Raw genomic sequence first — 10,055 nt, 5'->3', positions numbered from 1 at the left:
GCTTTCATCTCTCGGGACCTCCCAACTCTTTCAGCTTCCTGACCCAACGTGTTGGAGGTAACAGGTCTGCTCACTGTACAGTAGTGTCACCAGACACGAGGATGTTGGCAAGAGCACTTGGGGGGTGGGGGCAACTGTTTTATCATCCCCCCCCCCCCCCCCATGGGAAAGTGGCTGGTCTGCACCTGGTGCCTCCCTCAATGTTACAGCAGAGAGCAGGACACAGGTGGATGGGGGAAAATGACATGCGTAACCCGTGCACTGACAAACCAGGTCGGAGCTCCGATCACTGCACCACTCTGTCCTGATGGTAATTTTCACTGTGGCAAATTCACAAATAAACGGTATATACTGGAGTGTGAAATAGGACAAACATATGATGCATTACAGCTTTAATGCATAATTAAAGGTCACAACATTTTTATGCTGATCCATTTCTATTGCTAGCAGATAATATATAAAAACACAAACAGAACTTTGGATACTTTTATTCCTTAAATTAGTCCAAACACTGCTGTAAATTGTATGCCCATGCTTAATAGTTTAAAAAAAAAATGAAAATATATAAAACATTTGCCAGTTATTGTGTGACAATTTAACTTAAATTTCTTTTGGCAGAATAAGTAGCAATAATCCTTTCCAATATTTATGCATATTGGAAACAGTAAATAATAAAGCTATAACATGTCCGTGTCCATTTCCTGGAAGTAATGACTGATGAATCAGTATCTGTAATATTCTTTATTTCAATAATCTATTAAAAAAAATCAATGGATATGTTTAAGCAGAAACCTTACTTGACCGGTTAAACACTAGAAACAAAGTCAGTTCCAGATGGCTTCATGGATTCTCTGTTAGAAGGATAAGATAGGCCTGTCGTGATGCATTTTAACAGAGTCCCATTTTTAATCCTATCATTTTTGTAGTTCTGTCAGAAACAGTGCTTTTTATGAAATTTAAGTTAACTTTGGTTTTGTTTTGTAACCTATAAATAAGTCTGTTCCATAACCCATTGTTGCGCGACCTGGCTGTAACGTTCAATCTTTCATTGGCGCACTCCCAATATTTACCTTGGAGCAATAATCCAGCATTTGAATATACAGCTGTGTTGTACTCTACGCACAGAGAGCGTGTGAAATAAGAGGCTAACAATTAGGAGTGGTGTTCCTTAATTAATACTTGGCAATAGAGTTGTTAGCATTGCAATTCTAGCGGCAAAAACCTGCCAATCAATTTTTGTAAAAAAACAAAGTAATTTCAAGCCGTGTTAAATTCCTGCTACCCTGTATCTGTTCTTGTAAGGGACGGCTGGGGGTGTGGAGGGATTTACATAGAGAGAATCACCCCAGTTTCTGACTCAGAGGCCAGCAAGCTAGTCAATGCACTGCTACCTTTGGTACCAGAGGGTTCACAATAGAGACAGCGGAAGAAATCATTTTTTGGTTTTACTGTCCGAAAGAATGAAGTCGGAAAATCCTGGCACTTGCGTAAGGTTTGCTTGCTTCTCTCTTACAAAATGTATTTGGTCTCTACTAGGTATTGCTATGATTTGCCATTCAATATGCTTCAGAGTTTATATACTGTTAAACAGCAACAATTATGTTTATTACAGTTCACAGTAGTAATTTAAAACAGCAGGTGGCCCCACATTGGTTGCAAGAACAAAGAGATTGCCATGTAAGTGAAGGCTAATTGCTTTAAGAGCATCTCCCACATGCAACCATCCCAAACAAAACCATATTTTTTGCGGTAGCTCGAATTTCAATGGATTGTCTGCTCACAGTACTGACCTCTGACCTCTTCCCTAATTTCTGGCTCTATGATTGACAAGGCCCTTGGGGGCAAAGAGCAATGGTTGGAGGCACGATTACCTATTTCTGAAATAGTCCTGCGCTGCTAAAACAAAGATCTCTCAGTAACAGACGGCAGTTGAACTGGGTAGGTTTTCTCAGTTTCCACACATAAAGAAAGACTTGCATTTATATAGCGCTTTTCACGACCACCGGACATCTCAAAGCACTTTACAGCCAATGAAGTACTTTTGGAGTGTAGTCACTGTTGCAATGTGGGATACGTGGCAGCCAATTTGCGCACAGCAAGCTCCCACAAACAGCAAAGTGATAATGATCAGATAATCTGTTTTTGTTATGTTGATTGAAGGATAAATATTGGCCAGGACATGCAGCAGAATCCTTTGCAGCAAGTTGTACTGCAGAGGCTCGTTAAAAATGGAGCAACGCGGCCAAGGCAAAATGTACTGGAGGTTACGTAACCATGTTTGTATACAGAGGAGAGTGACATGGCCTGGCATTATGTTCCCCACATTTATTAGCTTTAATCATAGTTGCATCAAAAAAACAGAAGTAAAATATGTCAAAGCCACGTAGATACAAACAGCTGGCTCCACAGTGAGTAGAACATCTGTTAGAACACAAATATGCAGTGGTGGCTAACAAGCGATGGAATTTTTGGAACAGGCTGGGCTGTACATATTGGCTGCTGCGGGAGCTGAGCCTACCCAGAAAAACTCACTTTCCTCAAAAATCTAGAAGAGGCACAGATGGATAAACATAATAATGTAAATATTCAGTGTTTCTTTGTTCCTAAAGAAAATGAATTTACTGGGGGGGAAGTACCCAAATATCTCTATAGGTGAAATAGTTAAACATGTTACATTCATGCATTGGTTTCCTTTGGCTGTGGTCATCCTGCTCAATACCTACACAAGGAGAAAGCAGCTGAAAAGGTAGATGCATTGAAGACAACAACGAAGACAGCTGACAAAGAATGAACACTTTCAAACACACTTTGCCCTGAATCTAGATTATGTCAACGGGCGACACATTCTTTGCATCATTCGGGTTGAGCTAGAGAAGCCCTGAGGGTCTTTTCTATTTCAGGGACGAGTTCAATGGCAAGTCATTTAATATTCTCTTTCCAACATTCCGCCTGGAGTCTCCCTGTCAAACGTTTCACCACTGAAGACGAGCAGGAAGATGTTTTTTCAAATTATTTTCTTGTAACCTGCAGGCTGATAGCTGTGGTGTTGAAGCTTTCAACATTTATGTCCCACCAGTGTGTGCTGAACCATTTACTAAAATTAAATCAGTGGTTGTGTGGCGGATGCAGAGTATCCCTTATATGCGATGGCGAGTTGCATTAGCTGCTCAGAAAAGCGATCTCTGTGCATTGCTCAGAAAGCTACAGGTCGAATCATCATAGTGGTGGACTTGAGGGAGTAATGTGAGCCTTTCCAGTAGTGCCACTTGATCCCATTAAATCGAATTGCGTTCATCCCGCCAGAGTAATACATGCCATTCAAGTTAGAAGGGCCGCAGGCCTGAAACCACCATCCTGCAGATAAAAGCAACAAATATAATGATGTTTAGAACATGTCCTTCTTAATGTCACCTTACTTGGTATCACTTTATCACACTGAGTTACTGCAGTCATCTGGGTATAAAGAGCACCTTATTAGGCAGCGCTGTGTTGGGATAAGGGTATGCGTTTGTGATTCTCTGCATAGTGAGTTCTCAACCTGGGCTATACCATCTGGCAAAGATGCCCGGTACAGCATTTCACAGGGAATGGAACATTGGCAGCACCATTATCCTGGTCAGCTGTTTTGCACCTCCAAGAAGCTGGTTCAGTGAAGTAGCATTGGCAGAGGGATGGGAATGAGCGACCTGGTGAATCTACTGAATACATCCCAAGGATCACCGGGAGCAAGAAAAGTACAATAATTTTTAATGCGGATATAATAGAGCTACTTAAACATCCAATCTAGGAGAAAGCACACCAACTTGCTGCTGAAACTGAGCAATAACTGCTGCCTCTCACTACAACTGCTTGCTTGCAATGTTCAATATTTGCATGCATCACTCACCATTTACACAGCAAGAATGTACAGTTTATTTCAACAAGTGTACCCGAGGGTCGATTTACCAAGTGTTCACACAGAGCAGCTCCGCTGTCATCAATGGATGGAAAATCTGACCAGTTGCTGCACCCTTCAGTTATAGAACTATGGAAGAGACTATTTCGAGTGAGAACTGAACTGGGCTATGAGGAGAGAGCAGGACTGTTGGATTAGTTTTGGATTGTTCTGGCCAGAGCCAGAACAGACTCAATGGCCCCGTTCTGAGATGTGACCTTCTATGAGCCAAACCAAACAGAAATGTTCCTAGTTTGTAGAGTTAGCTGATCTCTGCCTGGATGGTATTGGAGGCAATAGAATTGGCCCCTGGCCTTAGGAGAGCAATCAGCTGGATTCCCATTTCTGGTTAGTATCCAGTGACTCCTGCTGGAAGGTTGTATGTACATGAGTGTCAGATGTGGAGATCAGCTGTGATGCCCCTTGGGCGAGTCAATGATGAAAATCACTGACTAACTTTACACATTGCTCTACAGAGAGCCGGCACGGACTCGATGGGCCGAATGGCCTCCTTCTGTGCCTTATGACTCTATGAATAACAGGCATTTGCTCCTCCAGGAGATTTAGGTGTCCACGTACACAAGTCACTAAAAGCTAGTGCACAGGCAATAATGCTAATGAAATGTTGGCTTTTATCTCAAGGAGGCTGGAATACAAAAGTGAGGAAGATATGCTTCAGTTGTACAGAGTTTTGGTCAGCCCAAGCTAGATGTCTGCATTCAGTTTGGGGCACCACACCTCAGGAAAGATAAATTGGCCTTGGACTGGTTACAGCGCAGATTCACCAGAATGATACTAAGGCTAAAAAGGATTAAATTATGAGGGTAGGTTTCACAAACTTATGTTTAGAAAGGTGAAGGATGATCTAAATCGAGGTGTTTAATATGATAACGGGATTTGATAGGGTAAATACAGAGAAACTATTTCCTCTGATGGGCGATTCTAGAACAAGGGTGCACAATTTTAAATTTAGAGCTCGGCTATTCGGGAAGCACTTTTTCACTGGTTGATCTCCGTTAGGTAAGGGTATCAATGGATATGGAGCAGAAAACAGGAAAACTTTGCCATATACCTTTAATTTAGCACATACTATAAAATGATATCTTGCCTACAGAAGTGTTAACAATATCAGGAATTCAACAGGCCTCAGTCTTTAAAGAGTGACTCAAGTAGTGCCACATTATTAATTTCCTCATGGGTTCCAGTAGACACTCGATACCTTACAGCGAAGGGCTCAGTCTTTGTATGTTCAGTATTAGAGGTATCTAGTAATAGCCTTGGTCATTTGCCTGGTAGTTTGGCAGTGATCTGAAAGTCAGGTCACAAAGCTAGGGCAGGCTTAATTATCTTTCTGTGTTGTAAGGAATAATAATTTATGCAGCTGGGAAAGTGCCCATTATACCAGTTTTACTAATAAGACAGAGGAAAGGCTATTGAATGTACGTGCAGAAAAGCCAAACTGAGAAATGCTGGGTCTAGTTGAAGGTAGGAATATCAAATTATTTCTTGATGGGATATAAGGGAATTTTCTCACCCAGGTGCAATTGGACTGCCAGAACTGTGATCAAGATAACTGCTCAAAATTTCACATGAGAAAATCATGCCACAAAATTGTGCTTAGCAGTGACCACGGCAATCTTCCAAATTATGGGCCTCCATTTGCTGGAGTGGCTTTTAATTCTGGTTATCAGCTTGAGGCCAATGTTTTTTCTCTATTACTTCCACCTCCAGAATGGACACCAAGACCAGGAAGGTTCACAAGAAAAGGAAACAGTGTTTAAATCTTTAAAGGTGGAAAAATATGAAAATAAAAGAGCAAAATGCCAATAAGAACAAAGGAGAATGAGGAAGACCAGGAGAACAACTCAAGTATTTTATTAGTACTGGCTCATGTTCCAGTAAAAAGCTGCTTCTGTTTGGATAGTTATATTGCTGTGTTATTAGTATTTGTTTCAGCAGCGTAGTGTTAGCTGAACACTTCAACTGCCAACAAATCCAGAGAAATTCCTATCTCCTTGGGCTACTAGTTTGGTAAATTTTCAGTTCATGCACTCACAATCTGTGTTAACAAAGTGACTAAAACATCATAAAAAGCACCATTAGTGTAATAATAGCACTATGAGTAACATAGGGGGAAAAATTGGGTCACGCCCCCTTTGGGGCACTAACTTTGCTGGGGCCCTACCATTAGTGCCCCAAAAAAGTTAGCGCCCCCATGCCCAAAATTCACTGGTAGCGCCCCAAGAGGGAGGTGGGGTGCTACTGGAAATGCCCCAGCTCCCTCTTGGAGCTCTGCGAGTGAATATCGTGGTGCTACATGTTGCAGCACATCGCTCCGCGGTACTGCAGGCCTTCCTCCCTTTATTGAAGGGGAGGGGCCTAGCGCAGTGTGACCCGGGGCCCAGCTGGGCCACCAGAGATCAGAGTGCCAGCAAAAGAGCCCGGCACTCAAGAGAAGTGCCGGGCTCACGGAGCGCAGCCGGCACTCCGCGCGGGGTGAGGGGGGGTGCTGCACAGAAGGCCGGGGACGGCAAAGTGGGCATGTGCTGGCAGGCGGCCAGCAACAAAAATGGCCGCCCGGCACTTTCCCTTTAATTTGCGCTGCCCCGGCCGCGGGTAGGCCCCCCTGACCCTGTCGGACATAGCGTCCGGCGGTAAGTCAGGGGGCGCTACCGAAGATCGCAGCTGGGGCGCGAGCGGGGCGCTAACAGTTACCGTCGTCATTAACCTCTTGCTGAATTTCGCGTGAGGCGTTGGCAGCGCCACGCTCAGGCGCTAGTTGCTTTGCGACCCGTTAGCACCCGGGAGGCGCAAATCAACCACATTTTTCCCCCATACTGTCTAGGCGCTAAACTCTGGAATTCTCTCCTTAAACCTCTCCGTCTCTCCACCTCTCTCCTCCTTTAAGACACTCCTTAAAACTTCCCCCTTGTCACCTCTCCTAATATTTCCTTATGTGGCTCTGTTTTAAATTTTGTTGAATAACACTCCTGTGAAACACCATGGGACATTTTACTACATTAAAGATGCTGTATAAATGCAAGTTGTTGTTGTATGCTAAGGGTTATCAGGAGCCCAGCCCAGGGATACTATCATTCCCCTAGATTTGCCATCAGTTTAACAGTAAGCTAACTCTAGTGTAATCAACTGAAATGGTTCCCAGCTGCACTCTTCAAATTTAAAGCCCTTCTATCTTCCCTTCTCCTTTCTTACACATAATATTAAATGTAAAGACAGATTAAGAATGGACTGGCATGTGCTTCACTGATGTGGCACATTCCTACTTTTATGCACCTTTTGCTGTATGAACTACAAAACAAAAACTTTATGGTGAATTCTACCAGTTGCAAATGATGTCAGTAACATGACGCAACAACCTGCTCAAAAAAGAAACGGGAAATGAAAGGAAAGAGATCATTCGGTATGTCCTTGACCACTACTCAACAACCTAGTGTTACAAATATAGTCTTATTTTACTATTTAGCTCCAGTCCTGTTTTACCACAGACCCTCTTCTCCGCTAATGTCTCAGTGGGCAACTCTATAGAACCATCCAGAAAGGTCCCAGGCTCAATTTTGTGCTAAGGTAACTAATCGTTGGCCTCAGCACCCTGGGATAATTCACGATGGAGGTGGTAAGGGAAGCATGGAATAGTTGATGTGGAAGAACAGCCTGCTAAGACTAAGTGGGAGAAATTCCCCTAGAGGGCCGTTTGGGGCACTAAGTGAAAAATGTTTGGAAAGTTAGCGCCAGGCACTAACCTATTCAGACATTTGTTAAATTCCCTCTTTTTGCTCCAAGAGGGAAGTGGAGCTAAATCACGTGCTCCACTTGGCTCTTGGAGTGCACAAGACGGGGAATGTCCCGATCCGGGACAATGTGCTCAGCTGCCGCGCTGCAGGGGCCCTTCCCCGCATTAAAGGGAAGGGCCCTGCGCTGCGAGCTCTGCAGGTTTCATTGTAGATTTCTGGGCCACCGGGGAGCGGGAGTGCTGGGCTGAGCGATCGCGGCACGGACGCTGCGACCAGTGGCCGAAAATATTTTTTTTTTTTTTTTTTAAATTGGCTTATTTTTGGCCGGCCGCCCACCGCGCCTTTAAGTTGCGCCCCGCGAGTGGCCGGCCTCGCTGTTTGCGACCCCTGCAGCAGTCGGTAACTTCGCCCGGCGCTGCTGCGGGGCGCGAGTGTGGATTTTTCTCCTGAGGCGCTACCGGGGAGCTGCGCCCATAGATGAAGTCATGATCTCCGGGTGCAGAAGATCGGGGCGATACTGGTAGGGCCGCCGCTAACCTCCCGCGGAATTTCGTGGGAGGCGCGGTTATCACCTCGGGGGAGTGCAAAGCCATTTGTGCCCAGTTAGTGCCTCCCACCGGAGGAGGTGCAGAAAGGCTGTCAAGACCTCCATGGAATCCTGGATTCAAAGGGGCAGGAACGGTCTGGTTCATTGTTTATGTTCTTGCCTCAAACAGTCCTTACAAGAAGAAAGAAAGACTTGCATTTACATAGCACCTTTCACAACCTTAAGACATCCCAATGTGCTTTACAATCAGTGAGGTACTTTTTTGATGTATATAAACTGTTGTAATGTTGGAAATGCAGCAGCCAATTTGCGCACAGCAAGGTCCCACAAACAGCAATGAGATAATGACCAGATAATCTGTTTTCAGGTGTTGGTTGAGGACACTGGGAAGAAAACTCCTGCTCTTCTTTGAATACTGCCATGCGACCTTTTAGGTCCACCTGAGGGGGCAGACAGGGCCTCAGTTTGACGTCTCATCCGAAAGACGGCACCTCCGACAGTGCAGCACTCCCTCAATACTGCCTAGATTTCAGGCTAGAATTTTTGCTCAAGTCTCCGGAGCGGGACTTGAAACCACAACCTTCTGTCTCAGAGGCGCAACTGATATTCAGATTGAACCTCTCTTGTCTACGGGTGATCACTCAAGATTAGTAGAAGACAAAAAAAAAAACACCTTCTGAGCGTGCCTTTTGTGAACCTGCTTCAATTCAGGCTGACAGTTGCGGCGTGGGGCTTTTCTAAAACCCAAGGCAGTAGAGGAGACAGAGCTGGAGGACCAGGAGCCAGCAGAAGAGGACAGGAATGTACTTGATCAGATATCAAACCGGAAAGGAATGATTGCAGCAGCAATGTTGCCAGGTATTCCGCTAACAGCCGCGTGTCCCCTGGTGCATTTCTCGCTCGCAGCTCCTAAATATTCCATAGCTTCAGGAGCTCGCTGTCCTGCCTTACACTGCTGGTGGGAATGTTTAATCTGGCAAGCATCTTAGGAGTCAGGAACAGCCAAATTTGCAGCTGTTTATATTGGTTTATTGCTTCAATAAGTTAGCCAGTATTGAGGTAGGAAGCTAATCAGCTATTCCACACAGAAACACCTGTGAAATGAGACTTTGAAATGTCTGCTTTAAGTTGCCAAATTAGCTTTCAGTCAGAATCATACATGTGTTTGTATTTAATTAGAAACTACAAATATTGGAAATCTGAAACAAAAAAAAGGACATGGAAGAATGTTCAGAGAAAGGAAACATTAATGTGCCTTTTCGCTTTATAAATGCTAATTGATACCCCTTTTCCAGCATTTTCTATTACTGTGTGCAATTATCAACATTGCTGGAAGTGTTCCATGTAATTCAGGTACATATTTTTGAATTTAGGGTTTGAGTGAACTGGTAAGTGACTTAATTTGAAGAGGGGCTTTTTTCTCATCAGAATTGCTGTATAATCCTAAACATATAAATGATTCCAGTGCACTTACTAGTGCAAAGAGTAATGGTTTAGGTTAAGAGATGCAGCTGCTGATGTGGCATTGGCTAGGATGTTGCAACACCTGAACTAGAGTTGTAGCACTAGGAGACGATGATGTGGGAGCTTGCTGTGTGCAAATTGGCTGCCGTGTTTTCTACATTACAGCAGAGACTACACTTCAAAAGTACTTCATTGGCTGTAAAGCCCTTTTGGATGTCCTAAGGTTGTGAAAGGCGCTATATAAATGAAAACCTTTCTTTCTTTAATCGGAATAATAGGAACATGGTTTACCCCAGTAGATAGAAATAATTCCAAAGTGGAAGGGTACAGAATATTCGTAAAGCAGAGAAGAAATGTG

At 44.0% G+C, this 10,055-nt stretch overlaps 1 protein-coding gene across 4 annotated transcripts in view; it reads right to left on the bottom strand.

Annotated features, from left to right (window-relative positions):
* Window positions 1-377: 377 nt before the first annotated feature.
* Window positions 378-10,055, bottom strand: part of LOC147103114 (angiopoietin-2-like) — a 221,696-nt gene continuing 212,018 nt past the window's right edge. For all 4 annotated transcript variants that reach the window (XM_085962431.1, XM_085962432.1, XM_085962430.1 and 1 more), the window contains one exon: window positions 378-3,354. In XM_085962431.1, coding sequence (XP_085818557.1) covers window positions 3,194-3,354 — 161 coding nt within the window. In that variant the 3' untranslated portion in view covers window positions 378-3,193. The remainder of the gene's footprint in view (window positions 3,355-10,055) is intronic.

This window comes from Somniosus microcephalus, chromosome 20 (assembly GCF_052327205.1).
Source record: "Somniosus microcephalus isolate GS21.2 chromosome 20, FLI_Smic_1.0, whole genome shotgun sequence".
Classification (NCBI taxonomy): Eukaryota; Metazoa; Chordata; class Chondrichthyes; order Squaliformes; family Somniosidae; genus Somniosus; species Somniosus microcephalus.
Note: the sequence above shows the minus strand (reverse complement) of the source record. Positions and strands in the feature narration are given on the sequence as shown.